This window comes from Dermacentor albipictus, chromosome 5 (assembly GCF_038994185.2).
Source record: "Dermacentor albipictus isolate Rhodes 1998 colony chromosome 5, USDA_Dalb.pri_finalv2, whole genome shotgun sequence".
NCBI classification, from domain to species: Eukaryota; Metazoa; Arthropoda; class Arachnida; order Ixodida; family Ixodidae; genus Dermacentor; species Dermacentor albipictus.
Genome location: NC_091825.1, coordinates 62,691,775 through 62,716,894, shown reverse-complemented (window position 1 = coordinate 62,716,894; position 25,120 = coordinate 62,691,775). Strand labels below are relative to the sequence as shown.

The window sequence follows — 25,120 nt, the reverse complement described above, 5'->3', positions numbered from 1 at the left end:
TTAAAAAAATAATTTTAAGCCAAGCACAGCCATATCTAAAAAGTGAGCAGGAAACACTGATACCATCTCTTTCGTTTGCGTCGTGTTTGCATTTTTCCGTCGCCATTTCGTACGTATTTTTGTTAGTTGCCTCCCGTCAAGTTGGTTCTTTATTTTATGTTCCGGCCTCGGCACGTGCGTTTGTTTGCTCGGACAGCTGGAGCGTAAGATGTCTCACGTCCTTGCGAAGTGAGTTGACGATAACAAGTGGGACGTGTATCCCGTGAATGCTTTGGCCGACACGGATGTGGCCTTCCGTCTCATATCGCAGCAGGGGTCAATGAAAGAAGTATTCAACTCATCAGTTGGGAAGAAGGAGCGCCACCGGACCCGGCGGTACTCCTTGCCTTCGGTGAGTAAATCGTGTTTTTTGACGGCTGTCCCTACTAAAGTAACATATTTAACAGGGAGAGGCGAGCTAGTTGGTGGTCGATATTGGAATGCATCATGTAACCGCGAAAACGACAACGGACGATGAAACATCCGCGCCTGTCCTGTGTGTTTCTTTCCTCGTCCGTTGTCGTTTGCGTGGTTACATGATGCATCCCAACTAAAGGCACGTTACACGGAATCTGTCTCAGAAAAGTTTATGCGCTGTCCAGGTTGCCGGTGTAGCGTGTTGCACGTACAATCGCCCAATTTTTTAACCTGAACGCGCGAGCATCGACCGGCCAGTCGATAAGCGCCGTATAACGGAGTACAGCGGCGAAGTGTGCGAGAATACGCGCGTGCACGCAATGCACAGTCCAATGCAGCTTCCCTCTGCCAGGCGTATTCTCGCACACTTCGCCGCTGTACTCCGTTATACGGCGCTTATCGACTGGCCGGTCGATGCTCGCGCGTTCAGGTTAAAAAATTGGGCGATTGTACAATCAATTGATCACTAAGACACGGAAAAAAAAAAAAAAAAAACATCTCATAGCAAATATGATCGACGCGACCAGTTTGTGTGCTAGACCTTGACATTTTTCATACGTATGCCCGAGCAGCGCAATGTAATACAGCCTAGCCACAAATTCGTGCGAGCTTGCCTGCTTATCAGTCATTCTGCTCGATATTTCAGCAAATTTCTGACTGGTGTCGCATAAAAGTCGCGGGCCGCTTTTATCGTCGCGACAAGAGATTGGAGAATTTTTACAAGCACTGCTCCCGGAGGGGACATGTAACCGGCAAACGAACGCTTCAGAAGAGCACTTGATATTATAACAAAAGAGGCGGCGCAGGTTCTCCAGGGCACCCAAGGGGTGCGGGAGGATCAAAGCTGTAAGCAGGGCGGCCCGTGAGTTGGGGCCGCGGAGGCCGAAGCGTGTCAGGGCATTCGTATTTAAGGCATTCGTATTTCGAGCTGCCGGTCTTCTACAGGTGGATGGTCACGCATTTATGAAAAATAAGTAATATTTATTTATTTACAATATCGCAAAGGCCCCAGTAAAGGGATTTTACATGAGGGGTGGGCTATTTACAAATGCATTAAGTGTTATATACAATTTTTTTATTACTGTATTGAAGTCGGTGCTACTGGAGAGGAGCGCAACGTCAGAGGGAAGGTAATTCAAATCTTGCAATGTTTTGACAAAAAATGAAGAAAGATTCACAGTGGTTCGAGCAGATGGTGGGTATACAGCTGTTTCGTGATTGGTGCTGACTTGATGGCAGGAGTACAAGGTGACGTGTGATAAAACTTGAACAATAGGCACAGACGTGCTATTCTGCGGCGTGCTGAAAGACTTCCAAGGTTTGCACGAGATTTTAGTTCGATGAGACTAGAATGGTATGAGCATTCTGAGAAAATGAATCTGGCTGCATGGTTCTGTACAGATTTTAGCATTTTATTAGGGTTACTTTGGTGAGGGTCCCAAACAGTACATGTGTATTCCAGTTTGGTCTGATTATTGTGTGATAGGCGAGAAGTAGGACAGAAGGATGTGGTAGATAAAGGTTACGATGTAAACAACCAAGAACGCGGTTAGCTTCATTAGTAGTGTGTGTTCTGTGCGCGTCGCGAATGCACGGCCAGACTTTTCTTTCAAGAGGGAAGCGAGCCTTCCTTACTTTTATGGCTTTCTCTTTCACTGGCCCCCCGCGGAATCCAAGCTGTGCGCGAGAGAAAGGACCCCGCTCCCTCCGTTCGGTTCCTGAATGGGACCCAGTGACGACGCTTGTCGGCTGTTGTTTCCCGTGCCTGGGGGCGGCGACGGGGATGGAAACCGCAGTTGGAAAAGCGCGGGACGGGCAGACTCACCCCACCAGCCCTAGAGACCGGACCACTTTTTTACGGGGCTAAAACTGAACGTTTTGTGTATTTCTGACTTGCTTTTTTGACCTTCTCAGCGTAATTAAAGTTTGTTTTAAATGTTCAACTGCGTTCGACCCGTTATCTAGCTGGACAGCGGACGCTTTGATCCCGTCAAGTGCGATCCGCGAGGCCAGCATAGTAAAAAAGTGAAGTCGACTGCCATCGTCCGCCAACTCAACGTCCGCTGCAGTGGAATACGTCGCACGGCAAGACCTCCGGTTTGACCATGACATCCGCCTACTGCAAGGACACGGCATCGCCTACAAGTTGAGCAGCTGACGGCACACAGGGCAACGACAAGGTGGGCTCGTTTCAAATTTCATCGCGCAGCTTAGCAGGCTTCACCACATACGTCCGCTTTGAGTGAGATACGTCGTGAAGCACGCACGCCAAAATGGATCAGGACAAGCTGACGCCTGAAACGTCTCAAATTATGACAGCTGAGCATGAAGCTTCCACGGCAAATATTCGACCACAAAGAGCAACTACGTTTTCCATGAAAGCTAAAGAAACGTATGAAACGAGCCGCGAAGAGCACTCCCGGAGAATAGACGCTGCCTGGAAGAACGTGGAGACAGCTATTTTCAAAGTGTCATGTGCAAAAGAGGAAGACGTTAGCAACGCCGCAACGCAGCTTCGGGCAAGCTATGAGCGCTACGAGCACGTCGCCGCCAGATACGCTACCTTCCTCGCCAAAACGAGCAGATCTGAAACCCAGCAGGAATTAGAACTTCAAAAAGCAATCGACGCAGATCGTTATGTGACTTTAAGCGACAAATTACGTGAGGCTACACAACGAGAACGCGACCGCTTACAAGAGGTAACGTCGCAGCACTCTCTATCGGCCCACTCAAGCGTTTCTTCGAGGTCACGACGATCGGGCTCGTCAACAATCAGCCTAGCCGCCGTACAAGCACGCGCACAAGCTGAAGCCGTCCGGGCCAGAGCAGAGTTTGGTCGCAGAGAGGCCGCAATGCGTATTGAGAAGGCAAGAATAGAGGCTGAATTGGATATTTTGCAGCATGAAAAAGAAGCGGCAGCTGCAAACGCACAGGCGAATGCGCTCGAGGCAGCCGTGGAGCAGGATGGCGGGGAGCGCATGCGCACGCTCCCTCCTGTGGACCGAACGCTGCGGACTAGGAGTTATATCAATGAGCAGCAAGCCCTACGCAACTCTGCGCTCGCGTTTACTGAGGAGGCCGTTACCAACTCAAGCGACGACGTAAACAATGCTCGCACGTCACCGAGGGCCAACACAGCTGCGAATAATTCGATGTGTCTGCGAGCTGATGAACGTCCACCTGACTACCATGCTGCCCCTAACAACCCAAGTTTTAAGCATGCTGGAGCTACGAGTCCTCCTATGGACTTACGAGTTGATCCGCAGCCGCTTGTGAATGCCCCGACACACAACAGTTCAAGCTCAGAGCTAGCCGATGTCCTCAAATTCCTGTGCCGCAAGGACCTTGTTTCAAGCGGTCTTACCAAGTTTGATGATCGACCTGAGAACTTTCGCGCTTGGAAATCATCGTTCAAAGGTGTCGTCAGAGATCTAGGTCTTTCTGCCCAAGAAGAGCTAGACCTCCTCATCAAATGGCTTGGCCCTGAATCGTCAAATCAGGCTCGGAGGTTGAAATCGGTGCACGTGGATGACTTTTCAACGGGCTTGAACGTTGTGTGGAAACGGCTCGACGACGTCTTTGCGCGCCCTGAGGCAATTGAGGATGCACTACTGAAGCGGCTGGAAGACTTCCCGAAGATATCTTACCGGGAAAATACCAGACTCCAGGAACTTGGCGACCTCCTGCTAGAACTCGAGGCTGCAAAAACTGACCCGTATCTTGCCAGTCTTAGCTATTTGGATACCGCAAGAGGGGTCAACAAAATTGTTTCGAAGTTGCCATCTGGACTTCAAGAAAATTGGATGTCGGCGGGGTGGAAATACAAGAAAGATCACCACACTGCATTTCCACCCTTTTCTTTCTTTAGCAAATTTGTTAGAGATCAGGCCAGCATGAGGAACGACCCGAGTTTCATCTTGCATCCACAAAATGCCTCGTCTGAATTCAATCAAAGGAAGGAAAACAATGGTACCAAGACCACGCGGCAAAGATCATCTGTGTCAGCGAGGAAAACAGAAGTGGATCCTGCTTCTACCAAAATTAATCGAGATGCAACTGCTAACGAACAGCAACCGGAATCGAAGGACTTGAAAAGGTGGTGTCCATATCACAAGAAACCTCACCCTTTGGAAAGGTGTCGCGCCTTCCGTGAGAAAACCTTGGAGGAGCGGCAATCTTTCATAAAGAAGCAAGGGATCTGCCTACGATGCTGCTCATCCAAGAACCACATGCAGTGGCAATGTCAGGCAGTTGTGATATGCCTCATATGCGACAGCACCGACCACGCCACAGCGCTTCACCCAGCACCGCCAACCTCAGAGCCGTCAAGGGCTAGTGGGTCTGATGACAGTACGACAGATGACTCAGAAAGAAGAGTCACATCTAGGCGTACCGAAGTGGCAAACGCTGGCAGCAGCACAAAGTCGTGTGCTAAAATCTGCCTCGTAGAGGTGACCCATGAGACTCAGCCTGAGAAAACAGTCAGAGCGTACGCGATTCTTGACGACCAGAGTAATCGCTCGTTGGTTAGGCCAGAACTCCTCAACGATTTCGGAGTGAAGGGGACGCCTACGCAATACACGCTCCGCACTTGCTCCGGCAGTACTGAAGTGGTTGGAAGAGTCGCTGATGGTTTTTTCGTGCAGAGCATGTCAGGCGAAGTCAAGTTTTCTCTTCCGCCTCTCCTCGAGTGCAAGGCAATTCCAGAAAACAGAGATGAAATTCCGACACCTGACGCTGCAAGGCACTACCCGCACTTGAAGTCTGTAGCAAATCACATTCCGCCTCTTGAGGAGGCTGGAATACTGCTCCTCCTCGGCCGGGACATCCTAAGAGCTCACAAGGTTCGTCAGACAATCAACGGACCCCACAACGCGCCGTATGCTCAGAAGCTCGACCTCGGATGGGTCATTGTCGGCGATGTTTGCGTTGGTCGAACGCGGAAAACGGGCAGCGTCAACGTGTTCAAGACCCATGTGCTGGACAGTGGGCGACCATCTCTTTTCGAGCCGTGCCCAATACATTTCTTTGTTAGGGAGGCACCGATTCTCTACTCTGCGGATAAGGTCTCAAAAGATTTACGATTGGCAGCAACATTGGATGACACCCTGGCCCCGAATCTTTTCGAGACAACAGAATTTGACAACCAGCGCGCTCTCTCCATGGAAGACAAGACATTCCTCAAGATAATGAATAGTGAATTCACCCAAGACAAATTAAACAATTGGGTCGCCCCTCTCCCCTTTCGCACACCGAGAAGTCGGCTTCCGAACAACAGACAACAAGCTCTGTCTCGTCTGCTCTCGCTACGGCGTACCCTGCGAAAAAATCCTGAAACAAGGGAACGTTTCGTGAACTTCATGAACGAGCTCTTCATCAAGGGTCATGCGGAGGAAGCTCCACCACTTCACGTGGACGAAGAATGTTGGTATCTGCCCATATTCGGCGTTCACCACCCCCAGAAGCCTGATCAAATCCGAGTCGTGTTTGACTCCAGCGCTCAGTATGAAGGGGTATCTCTGAACAACGTTCTCCTGACCGGCCCTGACCTGACGAATAACCTTGTGGGGATTTTGATACGCTTCCGGCAAGAACCAGTTGCGGTTACAGCGGACGTCCAGCAAATGTTCTACAGTTTCATGGTTCGCGAGGACCATCAGAACTACCTGAGGTTCCTCTGGTTTAAGGGCAACGATATCTCCAGAGAAATCATAGAGTGCCGAATGAAGGTTCACGTTTTCGGCAACAGCCCATCGCCAGCTGTTTCAACGTATGGCCTTCGACGGACTGCCCAACAAGCTGCCCCACGATTTGGCGAAGATGCCAGGAAGTTCGTTGAAAGAGATTTCTACGTCGATGATGCACTTAAGTCTCTTCCGAGCGAAGAAGATGCCATTAGTCTGCTGCAAAGAACACAGAAAATGCTTGCAACGGCTAACATAAGGCTGCACAAGATAGCTTCGAATAGGCAGAATGTGCTGAATGCATTTCCTCAAGAGGACCACGCCCAGGGACTGAAGAACCTCGACTTCGGCACAGACGCGTCGCTTACGCAGAGAAGTCTCGGTCTGCTGTGGGACATAGGCGACGACAGCTTCGTCTTCAGAGCTCCTCGTCAGGACAGGCCATATACGCGGCGAGGAGTCCTGTCGACCGTCAACAGCCTTTACGATCCACTAGGGTTTGTGGCTCCAATAACGGTTCAAGGCAAGTACCTTCTCCGTGACCTCGTGACGAAGGGTTATGACTGGGACACACCGCTTTCGGACGAGAAAAAGCAGAGATGGGACGAGTGGAAGAACTCTCTCCAGACACTACAACACCTTCACGTGCGAAGAACGTATGCGCCAGTCTCGACGCTTGAAGCCGAAAGCAGGGACATTCATGTATTTTCAGACGCGTCCACAAGGGCCGTCGCAGCTGTGGCATATCTACGCGTGACTGACAAGCAAGGAAACAGACACGTCGGATTTGTCATGGGAAAGGCCAAGCTTGCTCCACAACCAGAACACACCATCCCAAGGCTTGAGTTGTGTGCAGCAGTGCTTGCTGTAGAGATGACCGATTCTATACTACGAGAATTGGACTTCCAGCCGAACTCGGTCACGTTCTACACGGATAGCAAAGTGGTCTTGGGTTACATATACAACGAAACAAGAAGGTTCTACGTGTATGTGGCCAACAGGGTGCAGCGGATACGTAGCAGCACGCAACCTGAACAATGGAAATACGTTCACACAGAGGAAAATCCAGCAGACCACGCCACTAGAGCGATTCCAGCAGCACAGCTTAAAAGCACGAACTGGTTGTCCGGACCTGATTTTCTCTCACGACGAGAAGAGGAAGCACGGTCGTCGAGCTTCATCCTCTTAAATCCTGATGAAGACAAAGAAATACGCCCTGAAGTCTGCACTCTGGCGACGGAGGTGAACAGACGACAGCGACTCGGAGCTGAACGCTTTCATAGACTCTCGAACTGGAAATCTCTCACTCGTGCTGTAGCAAGTCTGATCCAGGTTGCCCATCGCGCAAAGAACGCATCACAAGGAGAGGTAGCTCCCGTTGAGGCGCTCTCCAAAGCCAGGCTCGTCATCATTCGCGCAGTACAGCAGGACGCATTTTATGAAGAGATATGCTGTATCCAGAGAGGAGAGCAGGTTCACAAGACAAGCTCGCTTCGAAGGCTTGACCCATTCTTAGACGCAAACGGCTTGATCCGCGTCGGCGGCCGCTTGAACAGAAGCGACCTTCCAGACGATGAGAAACACCCTCTCTTATTGCCGGGTCGGCACCATGTGGCGAAGCTTCTCGTGCGCCACCACCATGATTGCGTGCAACACCAGGGCCGACACTTCACAGAAGGAGCCGTACGAGCTGCTGGGTATTGGATCGTCGGAGGTAAAAGGTGCATCTCATCCGTGCTGCAAGCATGCATTTCATGCAAGAAGCTGCGAGGGCGCTTTCACGACCAGAAGATGGCTGACCTTCCGGCAGACCGAATCAGCACAGATCCTCCTTTCACGAATGTTGGAATCGATGTTTTCGGTCCCTGGATGATTGTCTCTCGCCGAACGAGAGGTGGTGTTGCAAACAGCAAGCGCTGGGCAGTCATGTTCACTTGCTTAAGCATTCGCGCAGTGCACATTGAGCTGATCGAATCAATGGATACGTCGAGTTTCATTAATGCCTTCCGAAGGTTCCTAGCAGTGCGAGGGCCCGTCAAGCTAATACGCTCTGACTGCGGGACCAATTTTATCGGAGCTTGCAGAGAACTTGGAATCAGCGCAGAGGGCATTCATCGCTCACAAATAGGCAAGTTCCTCAGCGGAAACGGCTGCAAATGGATATTCAATCCACCGCACGCGTCCCATATGGGCGGTGCCTGGGAGCGGATGATAGGCATTGCACGTCGCATTCTTGACTCAATGCTCATGCAGTCACGTCATCAACGACTCACGCATGACATTCTTGCAACCTTTTTGGCAGAAGTTGCGGCCATCATTAATGCTAGGCCCATAACTCCTACTTCGTCTGACCCCGAAGACCCCACAATCCTAACTCCGGCGACACTCTTAACCCAAACACACGGAAGCGCATCTGTAACAACTGGGCAGTTAGATACAAGCAACCTCTACAAACGGCATTGGCGTCTCGTGCAAAACCTGGCTGACGAGTTCTGGAAGCGCTGGCGCACAACGTATGTCACTACTTTGCAACAACGCCGAATATGGCAAGCAGCAAAACCCGACCTCAAAGAAGGCGACGTCGTTCTACTCAGGGATAAAGAAGCAACCCGCAACGACTGGCCCGTCGGAGTGATTACACGAAGCCTGCCCAGCGCAGATGGAAGGGTGCGCAAGGTCGAGCTGAAAACAGCCAAAGACGGGGTTGTGAAAACATTCTTCCGACCAACAACAGAAGTTGTGCGTTTGCTGTGACCGTGATATAGTGGTGGCGTCTTAACAACGAAAGACACCAGACGGGGAGTGTTCTGTGCGCGTCGCGAATGCACGGCCAGACTTTTCTTTCAAGAGGGAAGCGAGCCTTCCTTACTTTTATGGCTTTCTCTTTCACTGGCCCCCCGCGGAATCCAAGCTGTGCGCGAGAGAAAGGACCCCGCTCCCTCCGTTCGGTTCCTGAATGGGACCCAGTGACGACGCTTGTCGGCTGTTGTTTCCCGTGCCTGGGGGCGGCGACGGGGATGGAAACCGCAGTTGGAAAAGCGCGGGACGGGCAGACTCACCCCACCAGCCCTAGAGACCGGACCACTTTTTTACGGGGCTAAAACTGAACGTTTTGTGTATTTCTGACTTGCTTTTCTGACCTTCTCAGCGTAATTAAAGTTTGTTTTAAATGTTCAACTGCGTTCGACCCGTTATCTAGCTGGACAGCGGACGCTTTGATCCCGTCAAGTGCGATCCGCGAGGCCAGCATAGTGTGCATTGTATGAAAGGACCGTGTTAAATGTGATGACAAATGAACACCTACGTACTTGTACGCACTTACACATGAAATTGCGAAGTTATAGATCAAATAATTCAGTGATGAGTAATATTGCTGGCAATGAAAAGAAAGTAGTGATGTTTTATTTGTGTTTAGTGACATGAGCTACTCGTTGCACCAGATTTCGATCCGTTGAAAGTCACACCGAAGGGAATGAATGTCAGACAGGTTGTTAATTGGACGATATATGTAGCATGCAGTCGTCTGCAAAAAGTGTGATGTTAGAAGAAATATCACTCGGTAAATCATTGATATATATTAGGAATAATAGTGGGCCTAAGATCGTGCCCTGAGGCACGCCCAAGCTGACAGGAAGGTAGGCAGAAGACTGTTTATTGGCGTGCACGAATTGCTGGCGGTTAGTTAGAAAGTCACAAATCCATTCAAAAGCAAAAGAATTAACGCATGAAAGTTTTAGAAACGGGCGTTCATGAGGAACGTTATCAAATGCTTTCTCGAAGTCCCCCCCCAAAAAAGGACACACACTCACACGATATATCTCACGTGCTCCTTTCTTCCGCATTCCAAAGAAAGCCTGCGAAATATAAAAAAATACCATGTGACAGGCCAATGGTGCACTGTTATTGTGTTGCTTGCTCTCAAGCGTGCGATGGATGAAGACGTCGGCTGCAGCGAGACTGGCCCGTGACAGGGCGTTACGTCTGGTGTAGGTATCTGGGCGTGCGGCTTTTATCGCATGACGGCACAAATGCATGCTGCTGGCTGAGCGGTGCCGAAGCGATAAAGCATCTAAGGAGACGAAAGAGAACAAGAAGATAGCTTTATTTCTTTTTTATTCTTGAAATGGACACGAGCTGGCGGCCTGCCGATGGAGTGTAATGGGGTTGGGCGGGGAGGCGGCGTTAGGGCCGGAATGATTTTGCAGTGACCTTCAATCCAAAAAGTGCCTTTCGATTATAATGCGTGTTCGAAGAGGTCACCATCTCATAGGCACATTTTCCAAGCCGTTCTTGATCATGGTATCAGGGATGGAGTTGCAAACTTGTCTTACTTTTTCTTTTAGGTTCTCTGATGTTGTAGTTGGTGTCCGGTATACTTGATCCTTGATGTAGCCCCAGAGAAAGAAAGCAAGGGAGTTAAATCTGGCAACCATGCTGGCCAAGCAATGAGCCCATGCTGTCCAATACACTGCTGCGGGAATAATTCATGCAGCCATTTGCAAGCTTTGGTGCTGCCATGTGCATGAGCACCATCATGCTGATACCAAATATCCTAGCCAATGGAACTCGGCAAAGAAAATCCTCAGGCGCCCCATCAAGGATGTCATTTATATGTTTCGCCTGTAAGCATGTTATTAAAAAACAGGGGGCCAATGATAGTGCCACCGTAAATTCCACACTACACGTTAACCGACCGCTGATATTGGTAATGTCTTCAAAACCCAGTGAGGGTTTTCGTTGCTCCAATAGTGAGTGTTGTGGATGTCCACGTGGGCATTACATGAGAAGGTAGCTTCATCAGTCCACAATGTTTTGTTGGCAAAGCCCGGCGGAAGATAATCTTCCACCTTGATTATAATCCAGTTTGCAAAGTGCTTTCGATTTTTGAAATAGCGGGGCTCCAACATCTGGTGCAGCTGCATGTGGTATGGATGAGGCTGCCTCTTCTTAAGTACTCTTCACATTGAAGAATTTGGCACTCCAGCTTCAGCACCCACACTACGAGCGCTTGCATGTGGGTCTGAAGAAAACTGACACAGTATCTATCTCCTCGTCCAGGATTGAAGATTTATGTTGCTTCTTCGTAAAAGTCCCAGTCTGTCTCAGCGTTTCATATGCATGCACAATCATCATTGAGCTCAGATGCTTACCTGGATGCCAGTGTGGAAATAGCTAAAGTGCACGCCTTCTATGTCCACTTGACGCACCTAGAGCCAAAACCATATCCTCCCTTTCCTCATTGGAGTAAGCCATATCCGCTGCTCAACGTTGGTCACAGCTGAATAGCGTTGCTGTAGAGAACACGCAGGGATATGTGTGCCTGAGGAGCTCTGGATATTGGGGGCGAGCTCCACCACTGGAAAAGCTCATGCCACCATCGGCGTGACGTGACATATGAGAGGTCACGTGGACACAGTGGCCGCATCGGCTGCATTGGAAGCACCGAAGCGAGCTGAAAATGAAAGTTTAAAGTGCCACCTGTGCTACAGTTCTGATTAAGTGGTGAGGCTTTACCGCTTGACAACATTTGAAAGTACTCTAATAGGTAGTGGCTGCCTTTGGAAGCGTGCAGCAAGGTAGGCTGCTGCTCGGTGCCGTTGTGCCGGACGTACGCAGTGGAGCCTGGTGTCAGCCTTATTCACACGTAGCCACAGAACAAAGAGCCACATGAAGCTTGACTCGCGATACTTAGAAGTGGCAGACAGCCATCACCTACAACTCCGGTATGCAGCAAACAGGTGCGGGGAAGATTTCTGCTATGGTGTCAGGACTGCGCGATGTTCGGTGAGTAGCAGAAAACGCACACCGAGACGCTTGCCCGCGCCCACTGCCTAGCTAATGTCATGACGGTTTTGGTCTATGAACTTGTTGACGCTAGATACTGGCAAGTTCACTGGAACGGAAAGGGAGCGGCAAGAAGCACATTAAAAAAAAGGCATGGCATATGGTCACGTTTATGTTATGAATTATTGCACTGGATTACGACGAAGAAGCACAGGGAAATCGCACGCTGAGCAGACCGATAAGCATACAGTGCGATGCAACTTGAGAAATAATATTGGAACGTCCAAGAATTCAGAAGACAAAAAAAGATTTAATCGTTGCGATGGCACATCACAGTCACCGTAGGTGTCGAAATCTCTATCACAAAATTATTTTTGAACAGTTGTGATAGCGTCCATGCAACAAAGATTGCCATTGTACTGTAAAATGCTCATATGCTGCAGCCTAAAGCTCACGGCACGGTGCGAAAACGCGCTCACAGCGAAAGCAAAACATTGTTCACAGACATGCATGCAGACGTGCAGTCAGTCGCTGCGAACCCGTGCGATCGCTGCATTGAGGCTTCATTCTGTTGTGCCCCATTTGGTTACACAGACAGCCCACTATAAGAACACATTTCGCATAGTTTATTCGCAGCATTTGCCTACCTTTCACGCAATTAGGGAGACTCCATCCTGGCGACCGCGTGCAGTGGCGCTCACTGTACATATGTATTCGGCAAAGAGATAGCGTCTGTAAACAATTCTGTGCTTTCAGTTTGCCCAAGATTATTATATCGACAGTCAAAAACTTCCCTCGTTGTGAGAGTACTTACATAAATGTTGAGGAGGGCCGCCACATGGGGTTTTTTTAGCGCTGTAAGCGAAACCTATGAGGAGCGCGCCGCGTGATCTCATACTACGCAAGGGAGGAGCTTCTGACAGATGGCGACTCCGTAAGTCCTCGCCCCCAACATTGCAGTTCGCTGGAATTGGTTCAGACGAGGTACATAAGGTATTATCTACATCCGGTAAACTGGAACAGCCTGTGGGCGCACTCTCTCGGGGACTGACACGCTGGTGACGGTGCACAAGTGTGAAGCCAGACGCGGCCACCCGATACTGCGACCACAAAGTGATGTGCATCCGTGGGGTGCGAGATAAAAAAAAAAAAGTCTGGTAGACAGTAAGTGCGAGAAGGAGAGCAGACGGGGCCAGTATGGAAAGAGTTGTCTGAAGAATACATGTGTAATCTTCCTTGAATATAGCCAAGGTTTTTTTACCATTAGTTAGTTTCGTCCGCATGCGACTTATCCACTGTTATTCGAGCCCTAAGGTTTAAAGTTGTAGCATCATCGTTCAATTTGAAAACTTTTACAAGGTCATTTGTGTACAAAGGCAAAATTCCAGCAGCAGTAATTGCTTTCCATCATTCCCACGCACTTCGCCCTTTCCTTCTTTCAAGCAGAATCAAAATGCTGCTTTCATCTTTTCTCTTTTGTGGCCTTAGATGCTTTATCGCTTTGGCAACATTTGGCCAGCAGCATGCATTTGCACCGTCCTGCAATAACAGCCGCATGCCCGGATACCTACACCAGGCATAACAGCCTCTTGCGGGCCAGTCTCACTGCAGCCGACACTGTTCATCCATCGCACGCATCAGAGCAGCACAATAACAGTGCACAAGTGCCCCGCCACGTGGTATTTTTTCATATGTTGTGGGCTTTCTTTGGAACGCGGAAAAAGTGGCCATGTGAAATATACCGTGTTGGAAACAATTTATTGAGAGGTTTCTGTAAATGCTCTACAACTTTGCATCTCACACTTGGGGTCTGCAGCCAATGCTTAAAAAGTTGATTAATTAAACATAAATAATCCGTTAGTTAAGGGGAAAATAAAAAAACAGCCCGAGTAACTCTAGAACAGTGCCAACATTATGAATTTGGTTCAACTTGCGTCCGGAGTGCCTTTCATTTTGAAAACTTTGGCTCAAGCTATGTGGGACAAGCTTTATATATAGTACAGGAGGGAGATTGAAAGGTTAGATGACATAGCTGGCTGTTCATTACACTATTACCAAAAAAGTTGTTTGTAAATTTAATAACTAACCCTCATTTATCACTAGTTGCGAATAATCTCATTATGTAAACTAGGTTGGTACTTAACCAGACTTACTTAGTCAAGACAAGCATGGGCCGATTTTTGTAGCAATGCCTTTTCCCATGGAGGAAAGAAAAAAAGTAGGAGGGCTTGACGTCACATTTTTGAAGAAGTGACTAGCGCAAGGGTGGACATGAGACAATGAGACACTAAAAAGATGACAAGGACAAGCGCCTGTCCTTGTCGCCTTTTAGTGTCCACTCTTGCGCTAGTTACTTCACCATGGAATACCAACTAGCCTGGTCTCGCACCCCACATTTTTGAAGCCGGAAATGCAGCCATGTTGGTGTGCCATCTCCCTTTGTGCCTCCACTCAGTTCGCCAGAACAGTTAGGCACGAGCTTTGAACTTGCATTGCTATGAGCTGCCAGAAGTGTGTGCTGCTGATGCGCATCAGAACAATGCCTGTGAAACTTCTTGATCAGTTTTGGTGAAGCAGACGCGATCCTGTGCCCATCTGGGGCATGTTGAAGAAGATGACAAAGACCTGCACCGCAAATACTTGAGTATGTCTGTTGCTGACACTTGCACTCACAGACCCAAAACATCTTTCAAGCTTACACACCTCGCTTCAAAGTCAGCTTGTCTTGCGAACATAATGTGCTGCGAGAAAGACGCGGGTCGAACAAGCTTATTTCACTTTTCAGAGGCCTAGCACAGCAGCGAGAGCTTAAGGGGCATGGTTGCTATGGCAAGGTTTTCATTTGGGGCACCATTACCAGTGCTGCATTGCGAAAAACAGCATGCGACTTCCATCACACTACCTCCAACACGTCTGTGTTGGCCGGCGCCTCTCCTACGCTCTCCTTCCTCCATGCCTTTTCCCGATAACAATGCCTTTCAGTGCTCTTCGCTTTAGTGAGTGGTCAAGCAAGGCTGTATATCGGGCGGAGCTTTAAAAGAGGCCACTCATAAATGCGAAAAGCACTGAAAGGCATTGGCATCGAGAAAAGGCATCGCTACAAAGTACTGGCCATGCTCGCCACTTCTTTCTGTATAAGTAAATACAAATAAAAATTGGCTCACAAATGTACAGGACTTGACACAGCATAAGAATTGGGGATAAGAGTTAATGGAGAATAGCTTAGTAACTTGCGAATCGCTGATGATATTGCCTTGCTTAGGAACTCGGGGGACCAATTGCAATGTATGCTCACTGACCTGGACAGGCAAAGCAGAAGGGTGGGTCTAAAAATTAATCTGCAGAAAACTAATGCTTAACAGTCTCGGAAGAGAACAGTAGTTTACGATAAGCAGTGAGGTACTGGAAGCGGTAAGGGAATACATCTACTTAGGGCAGGTAGTGACCGTGGATCCGGATCATGAGACTGAAACAATCAGAAGAATAAGAATGGGCTGGGGTGCGTTTGGCAGGCATTTTCAGATCGTGAACAGCAGGTTGCCATTATCCCTCAAGAGAAAAGTGTGTAACAGCTGTGTCTTACCAGTACCCATCTACGGGACAGAAACCTGGAGGCTTATGAAAAGGGTTCTCCTTAAATTGAGGACGATGCAACGAGCTATGGAAAGAAGAATGATGGGTGTAACATTAAGGGGGATAAGAGAGCAAGTTGGGTGAGGGAACAAGCACAAGTTAATTACATCTTAGTTGAAATCAAGAAAGAAATGGGCCTGGCCAGGGCGTGTAATGAGGCGGGAAGATAACTGATCGTCATTAAGGGTTACGGACTGGATTCAAATAGAAAGGAAGCATAGCAGGGAGCAGCAGAAAGTTAGGTGGGCGGATGAGTGTAAGAAGTTCGCAGGGACAACATGGCCACAATTAGCACATGACTGGGGTAGTTGGAGAAGTATGGGAGAGGCGTTTGCCCCACAGTGGGCGTAGCCAGGCTGATGATGATGAAGCAAGTGATCATTGTTAGCATTGTGTTCAGTGGGGCTGGTTGGTTCATGTTTAGAATAAAGACAGGGACAGCACATCACGGAGTACAGGACAGCGCTCTGTGCTGTGCTCTTTACTCGCTCGCCCTGTGTTGCGCTGTTCCTGTTTTTATTCTAAAGGGATCATTGTCTGTGTTTATATATTTTTAAATAAGGTTTCCATTGAAACCGTTCAACGGTGTGGAGTAAACAAAAGTATCGGGACATCTGAACATTCGAATATTATTCATCAAACAACCATGCAGGCTGACTGATCACTGGTTGTCCAGTTTTAATCTTTGAATAAGTTGGGAATCAAGCAACCGAATAACTGGTATTGCCAAAGGCCTGATTTAATGGTGCTTTTATAGTTTGTCAACTACCATTGGCAATATTGAATTAAGGCGTGTTTGTAAGAAGGCATTATGTTGATAACTTCGATGACAGTCTGTGAAAATGCACTGCCCACAGATAATTTTCGTGCGCGTGATACTGCTAAACCAATTGTTCTTGTATGTCTTTAAAAAAATAGATGCTTTCTTTTATTTCAGATATCAACCCATGCAGCACCTGTACTGTTCAGGTAAAGGCACTTCAAGAAGAAAATCGGGAATTAAAAGATGAAGTGGAACATATGAAGCGGATGGCAGAAAAACACGATTACATTTATGGTAAAAAGCCTTTAAACATATGTTGCCACAACATTATACAGTCAGCAGCTGTCCTAACCTTGGTGCTTGACCACTTGCCATTGCTTTTGAAAAAGTTGAAGACCCTTCAAAATAAGAAAGAAGTTAATTTCATGAAACATGTTTTTCAACGGAAAGGTTTTTGCTTCCGTTATTACCATGTGAACTTGGTCACAAAGTGCCAAACTATGTCATAAAAGGCGCTGGTAAGAACACTCTTCCTTTCCTATGAAAGCACAACAAAATTTTTCAGGTAAATGAAGAGAAAGAAGTTTTACACCATAATGCATTCGTCGATTATCAGCCATTTCTAACATTTTTATAGGCCATTGAAAGGCAGCAAAATGGCCTGTATTTAGGATTTTTTCCAGTAAAAGCTTAAATTTTGCATCAGGCAAATGGTCAGGACCTGTACAATGCTGAAAAAAAAATGCTTGGACGGAATATGGTACAATAGTGCACACATGTGACGACCACTCAAGAAAGCTTATACGGTGTGCTAATTTAACAATGAATTGAAAAATATGCAAACACTGCCTCTTGTGATAGCTCATTGTGTCGTTATTAAACTGAGAAAGCTTTGTTAGAATAATTTTTTGCTTAAAGGGAGAAAAAAGGATATTGAAGTGCTATTCCACCGATCTCAATATGTACAATACATCTCACTTCAGGAAGCCTCTTGGCGCCAAAGACGGAATGCATGGATACGAGCGCTCCTGTGCCAATAAATAGAGGTCAGTCTAAACTGATTTTAAGGTAATTGCTTCATTGCTAGGGTGGTTATGAGCCTCTTCAGTCAAGCAGGGCTGCTAGATTATTTGTGTTTACCAGCATGTCACTGTCTGCTAATTTCCTGCTTGGTGCCCTTACACAGCATTGGGCAGTGCATTGATACCGACGTATTTGTTACCCGACTACTTGTGCCAGTCTAGTTAGAATTGGGCAGAATGCAATAAATAAAATAATAATAATTGCAGATTCTCGTAAATATCAAACGAGTAAGTTGGTGGGAATGAGCTGCCCAGTATTGTGTAAGGATGATGAGCCGGCCGTTAGTAGACAGCGACATGCTACTAAATACACGTAATCTAGCAGCTCTGCTTGACTGAAGAGGCTCGTAACCACCCCAGTACTGAAGGAATCAACATAAAATCAGTTTGCACTACCCTTATGGCACAGTAACGCTCGTGTTTAGTACTACAGGCTCAATATATAACAAGAGATCAAAGGACGAGAGAAAAGAAATAAAATGTGCATGCATCCGCTAGCACAAAAACTTGGAAAAGGACAGCAGAAGCACAATGAGATAAACAAAGTGGCGAGTGATCGCTTTTTCATTCTGCGTAACTTGTGCATTTATCCACTTCCAGTTTCATTTCACATGCTGCCATGGCTCAGTGGCTGCATTTTGACTGTGGTGCAATCCAAAAGCACCTGTCTGTTGTGATATACTAAAGAACCATAAGTGATTGCTTTCATAATTTCGTAACCAATTTATTTTGCAGAAGCACCCAAATTAGTCAAAACGACCTAAAACGGCACTTGGCAAGGTTGTAAATCAAGCCAAACAAACAGTTGGATCTTTTGTTGCTTGCCCAAAGGTGCATATATCTATCATATCCTCTGTCTTAGCTAGCTAACATAAATGCATGGAATGGTACTGTTAGAAAAATGAATTTTTCGCACTATCCTTAAACTTGTTCTCTGCAAGCTCCAAGTCTCTTCAAGTCAAAGGCAGGAACATGCACATTGGTATAGCAATGCATCATCAGAAATCGCTGTTTATTTAAAAAGGCAGGATGACCTCTCATTGATAGGCTGCATTTTTCATATCAATTTTGTCTGTGAAAGCACACATTAGGGTTGATGCCTGAGGAAACTTGTCACTGTCTTCACTGTAATTATGCATTTGTTTCTGGCTAGAAACGTCATTTATAGTCCTAATATAATGTGTGCTGTGTAGCATCCATGTCTGAACCTGTACTTACTATTGCCAAAAAGCACTCGTCCTGTCTCCCTTTCTCATCCGTGTTTTCTTCGATGAATTCATAACAGTGAGCTTGCGTTCGAATCCTTTTAAGCCACTGATAACTTACACCATCACCAGACAGTAACTTTATTGTCATGAGCTTGTACAATTTCACTTGATGGAGCTCACTTTGGTGTTACATGACAAAAAAGTGTCACCTTATATTGAGGGCTATGGTGCTTATCAGAGTAGTATGCACTTGAGCTTTTCCTGTGCCTTTATGCTGTGTGTAGATATCATAAATGGATATGAAAGTGCCAGAAAAACCAAACTTGCCTCCGGTGGGAGCCGAACCCACAACCTCTTCACTACAAATTGCGTTACCGCGGCAACTGTTCCAACTTCTAGATTCTTGGGTATTTTGTTTATGTGTAACTGGGTGTGTTAGCCAGTTCTATTCATGCCAATCCATTGGATGTGGACCATCCTTTTGGCCAATGGTGACGCATACGTGAACTTTATGAGCAGGCAGCTGACCAATAAACTCTTGTATGCTATTTGAAGACATCAAACCTGCCTGATTCAAGACCCTCATTATGAAATTAAAGACAAAGGGAACTGAGGGGCCCAATTTTGTTAAACACAATCATGTGAAACCAACAGATAATAAGCCAAATAAAGCATAGAGGAAGTTATCTGCATTTTTTTTATTTAAGTGTAGAAATGATAAAGCAAAATGATAGTCGATGAAAAACAACTTGCTGCTGTAAGTCATGTCAGTAACTGCTGCAGGTTACCGCATTGTTTCTCTCCTTTAAACTTGGCTATTTGTTCCTAGATGTGTCACCCGCTGTGGTTGCTTAGTGGCTATGGTGTTGGGCTGCTAAGCATGAGGTCGCGGGATCGAATCCCGGCCACAGCGGCTGCATTTCAATAAAGACAAAATGGAAAAGCGCCAGTGTACTTAGATACAGATGTTTAAAAACCCCAGGTGGTCCAGATTATTCAGGAGTCCCCCACTACAGTGTGCCTCATAATCAGAGCGTGGTTATGGCATGTAAAACAGCATAATTTAATTTTTTGTTAGGTGTGTCATTGCCAGCAAATTCTGAATCTTACTCTGCAAAAGGTTATGGGCTATACAGCTCCCACATGATATTTTTTTTTCATGTTCCCAGGTGGACATTGGGGCCGGTGTGAGTGTTGAACAAGGCACCCTAGAGAAGCTATGCTGAGCATGCGAAAGTGGCCTTGGCAAATTTGCCAGGGCTCTTTTGTGGAATGTATTCACCCCTGAGGAGCTACGGGACGAACCGCTCCTGGGTGAGAAGAGCAACTTGCACTTAAACCAGCCATTCAAGGAGGCCTTGGACCCTATTCGTATCCGAGCTGTGATTGGTATGTACGTCAGTCCTAGTGGTACAACTCCAAATTCCAGTCTTGGAATATTATTTTAAAAATTCGCATCTCCTCGTGCGTTACTTAGCAAGAGATATGCGCCAGCACAGCAATATTAGCTTTTAGTTTGACTGGTCAAGCTCGGCACCACCAGGTAGCTGGACCGTACAGAGCGATCAGGCCACTCACGGACGTCTAGGCTAAAAGCTCCTTATCACAGCAATAGTAGCATGGAGAGGATTTAGTGTATGCCTCCACCTATCCATCAAAATCTCCAAATCTTGCCTGTGGTTAACAGAAAACCAAACACGCTTGGCATTGCGACAGAATGCTCGCAACACATGCTGCTTCGACAGCTCGCTTGGGATCGACTGCCAGTCAGCTGGCAGAGAAGTTTGAGAGGCTTGGTGCGCTGGCTCATGACAACTAGAAGGAGATGACAGGATGTCCCATCACGATGCAGAGCCAGTGAAGGCGGAGCTTAGCCTGGCGAGTGAGTTGGAGAAAAAGCATGGCTATGGAGGTGGGTAACTTGTAATTGGCTAAAGTTCTCTTAAAGGGCCCCTGAAACAGTTCGGACAAATTTTGTAGATGCGTAAGATACAGCTAAAGTTAATCATTCACACCACAATTTGTGTGAAGCCTTGCGTATTAAGAGAGCCACTGACGATTACAAGTTACCCTCCTCCGTAGCCATGCGTTTTCTCCTCAACTCGTTTGCCAAGTGATCAGGGCTAAGCTCCGCCTTCACTGGCTCTGCGTCAGGATGGCACGTCGTGCCGTCTACTTCCAGTTCTCTAGGACCGAGTGCGCGAAGCCTCTCCAACCTCTCCACCAGTTGCTTGGCAGTCGACCCCAAGCGAGAGCTATCGAAGCAGAGTGCATTCTGAGCAGTCTGTCGCAATGCCGAATGTGTCTGGCATTCCGGTAACCACAGCTGAGCGGACTGATTCGTCTGCACGGTCTAGCCACCTGTTGGCGCAGAGCTTAACCAGCCAAACAACGAGCTAATATTGCTCTGTCTCGGCGTAAAACAATTTAAGGATTTACAAAAACATGTTAACGATTACGCTCGTGCAAAATATTTACACCAGCAGTAAGGAAAAATACACTTTGTTACTGTTACTGTTTTTGGTCAAGCTCTGTGCCATCAGGTGGCTGCGCCGTGCAGTTTGCGCTTCTGCTCATCCTGTGAAACGGCACAGTCAAACGGCCAGGCCCTGTCTCCTTGTGCTTGCATTTACACAAATACCGGACTCGCGAAACACTATTGTGGTTTTTAGTAATCCTCCGGTGTAAAGTGACGGCTGCAAACGTGCAAATCCTGGTGCCGATTCGATATCGACAGTCCGATGCACTGCAGCCACTTCGCTCGTCTGCTGCCTTGCAGAGGGACATGGTGTCGCAGCTTGACATTGCCAGTTACGTTTTCAGCCTTCAACGTAACAAAGGCGAATCGTGTTTCTTGCGAAAGGACTGAGACCGACAATGACTGCGGAGCTCTCGTAAAAATGGAGCACGTTGCAACACAAGCAGATGACACTTGCTGTGCGCCAGAAGTGTAGTGACAAATTTTTCTTGTGCATTCTTTTTCTGTTACTTTCTTTTTATAGAAACAAATTCACTAACATTCCAACTATTAAGAACAACATTGTTTCACCATAAAGTTAAAAAAATTATTGATGAAGCGCGCTGGGCGGCCAGTCGGATAGCTTGCCCTACCAGCATCATTATGACAGTTTACATCAAATGGTTAGATGCGGCTGAAAATTCAGCCGAGTGGTGTGCTGTGATCGGCAGCAATGTAAATTTTTGGAATCTTATAATAAATTATGTGCTTTAACCGGAGCACCTACATGTGTCAAATAATGATCAGAAGGACCTATCCTCTAATGGCTCAGTATGTTTGTACAGAATCATCAAAATCATTTCGGGGTCCCTCTAATGTAAGATGCTTTACACAGATTGTTGTGCGAATGTTTTACTGTAGCTGTGCCCCACGTGCCTACAAAATTTGTCCGGACCATTTCGGGGACATATAAGTGTGTCTTAGCAACAAGGCTGTATGTCAACGCTTATTAGCTTTCATATAGCTGTGATACTTTAGTGTTGCTATCATTGCTTCCGCTTTTGGGTGAAGCTTCAACTGTTTTTGTCATTGAAATTCATTTTTTCTGATTGCCCGATAATTTGATAAGGTTTACGAACCCTTTTGGGTAAGAGAAATTTGCTGTGAGGATAAATGAATTTATAAAAGGTCAAATTTTCATTCAACGAAATTTTTATACAACGAAGTAAAGTGCTGGTTTTACTGGCTTCGTTATAGAGGATTACCTGTACGTGCAAATGAATTATATAAAATTCCAATGAATAGCTGCTAACACACTGACCTGTTCTTTATGCATGCCAAAGAGCTTGGTGCCAGTACTGAGATGTTTAACTTCATTCTGCCTCTGCTCTTTACAATATTGTGGTGCACACTTGATAACTGCAGACCCTGGCTCAAAGTACACAACGTAGCTAAATTACTCTGTGATGATGTTTTATGACTGACACTAGCAGTGTGGCCTGCACTTAAACATAGCATAAGGCTTCAATTTGTTATTATTTTATTAGACAGCTAGAAAATCCTGTATGCATCGGTAATCTTATGCTGTATTTCTTTTCCAGACTACACATGCTCCAAGTTTCCCTCTGCCAGCCTCTCCTACATAAAGAACATCATCTCCCCAGTACTGGCAAGAGAAATGAAAGAGCCTGAAGCTCAATAAATTTGTGGCCTATTGTATAAAAAGAATGATTCACATGCTTTTTGTTAATCACGAAGTTGTTTCTTTTCATAACACCACAGGGAAAGAGGCCTTGCAATGGAAAGCTAGAAAATGCACCTTGAAGATGTCCCGAGGCCAAACCATGCCTCAATGGCGAATATCAACATTAGTTAATTTCATGTTGCATTGCACCTTACAATCCATAAATTTAATATTGCATTCCACTTTACAATCCATAAACTTAATGTTGCATTCCACTTGAAAATCCATAAACTTATTGTTGCATTCCACTTGAAAATCCATAAACTTATTGTTGCATTCCACTTTACAATCCATAAACTTAATGTTGTATTCCACATTACATTTCATGGAAATACAATTGTTCGTCCATGGGAATTCCATAGAAAGTCAAGGCAATAACTGGTAAATGAAATTACAATGGTTTCACGGTGGCCACTTTTCAATGCTGGTCAACAAATCTGCAATAGTGGGACAATGATATTTCAACAAAAATTTTGTTGATTGAGCAATAGGACGGCAATGGAATATCTACTAAAATTCAACACTAATTTTCATAAGGGAACCACACTACCGGATCGCGGGAGTGCCAAGACCGACTAAAGAAAGCCAGGGACCTGCGAGGCAAGGCCAACGGCGACAACAACGGCGGCGGACGCGGGAGCAGACGTCGCAGCCGGGACGACCGTGGCAAGAAGCCGCGATGGTTCAGCTCGGAGGAGGAGACTTCGCGGAGCCGTTCGAGATCCCGGGCGTCGCGGAGCCGTTCACGGAGCCGGTCACGGTCCTTCCCGCCCCTGCCGCCCCTGGCCATTAAGGGAGCAGGCCAGCTGCAGCAGCAGCAGCAGAAGAAGAAGACGAAGAAGGAGCCTACCCGAAAGAGCGGCGGCGTCAAGGTGAGCTGGGGAGCCGAAAACCCTTGGTTTGCTCCGCACTCGGGTGGGGTAGCTAACGAAAAGAACAACACAAACAGCCACCGCGAACAGCCTAGACAGGAGGACGCGGAGAAAATAGCGCTGAGACGTGAATTAGAGCTATCACGCGCTAAGCAGAAAGAGCTAGAACGCCAAATAGCAGAGCTAACGAAGGCAGTGCGAGACCTTAGGTCGAACAGCCCTGCGCAGCCACAGACCGTACAAACCCGAGCCCCATGGCAAGCAGGCAACGAGGATTTCGCCACGTTTAAAGCAGAGATTCAGCAAATGATGCAGCAGATGATGCAGCAACAGCAGCAACAAATGCAGCAAGTGCAATTACAAGTCACAGAGCTCCGGAGCAGCATCCGCAAGCAGAAGTTTACCGAGAACATTAGAGAGAAGGCCTACCACCGCCCCGCGCTGGCATCCCTCGCCGACACATCCGCAAACAACACCGAGGCTTAAACATGGCCAGTACAACTTTAAGCAAGCAAGAAAGCTTAGATATATGGCAATGGAACTGCAGAGGCTACCGTAAGACGCAGGGCCTCCTCCAACAATACATTCACACGCAACAAGCACCGCCTGACATCATATCGCTTCAAGAGACGGGCACGACACCAACACTCGCCGGATACACGTGTTACGAGACTCAAGAGAACGGAAGAACGGCTACCCTAGTCAGCAAGGCACTCATCGCCATAAGCCACGACAGGATAGCCGACACCGACGTAGAGCACGTGATTGTAGAAATTATACCCAAGAAGAAAAGAAAGAGGGGCAGTATATTTATTGTAAATGCATACAGCCCTCCGAAACAGAGGAAGGCCAAATTCTACGAGCTTTTCCATGGCGCACGCAAACTAGCGAAAGAAAGCACGCTAATCATCCTAGGAGACTTTAACGCCATGTACAAAAGCTGGGGATACCAAACAGCAAACCCAAAAGGCAAAACGCTAGCGGAGGCAGCAGAGAACACCGACTGCAACCTACTCACAGACCCAGACACTCCAACCAGAATGGGAAACAGCGTTAGCACCGACACCTGCCCCGACCTCACGTTCATACGAGGATAGGAGCAAGCAGTGTGGGAGAACCTGTTAGAGAACCTAGGTAGTGACCACTACATACTCAAGACACAAGTAACTTCGGACAGGCTAAGGCGTCAGCTGGGATCGGCAAAAATTACGGACTGGAGCGCTTTTCGAGAGGCATGCGATAGGAATCTCGCCGAGAACGGGATCCAATCGATAGAAGAGTGGGGGAAAATTCTCATTGAAACACAGCGCAAGTACACCAAAGAAATCACGCGAACGACGCAGACGCCCGAGGTAGACGCCAGACTGCTCAAGCTGTGGGAAGCTAGACGCGGGCTCACCAAGAGGTGGAAGAAACAAAAATACAACAGGAAGCTA

General features: G+C 47.2%; 1 protein-coding gene and 1 long non-coding RNA gene across 2 annotated transcripts; both read left to right on the top strand.

The window, feature by feature from the left end:
• Positions 1–69: 69 nt before the first annotated feature.
• LOC135912363 (uncharacterized) lies at positions 70–22,812 on the top strand. Its single transcript, XR_010567633.2, has 4 exons — positions 70–391; positions 16,495–16,614; positions 19,780–19,999; positions 22,670–22,812. It is a non-coding gene; the product is annotated as an uncharacterized lncRNA (long non-coding RNA).
• Positions 22,813–23,208: 396 nt separating this feature from the next.
• On the top strand, positions 23,209–24,170 carry LOC139060293 (arginine and glutamate-rich protein 1-like). The gene is made up of 2 exons (XM_070539394.1): positions 23,209–23,257; positions 23,350–24,170. Exons 1-2 carry the CDS (start codon positions 23,209–23,211, stop codon positions 24,168–24,170), a joined length of 870 nt encoding a protein of 289 aa, XP_070395495.1.
• Positions 24,171–25,120: the final 950 nt, after the last annotated feature.

Coding starts and splice junctions, on each gene's coding strand:
- LOC139060293 (XM_070539394.1), top strand. CDS start 23,209: ATGGTTTCACGGTGGCCACTTTTCAATGCTGGTCAACAAATCTGCAAT. Junction 23,258..23,349: donor TGGTCAACAAATCTGCAATA/GTGGGACAATGA, acceptor AATTTTCATAAG/GGAACCACACTACCGGATCG.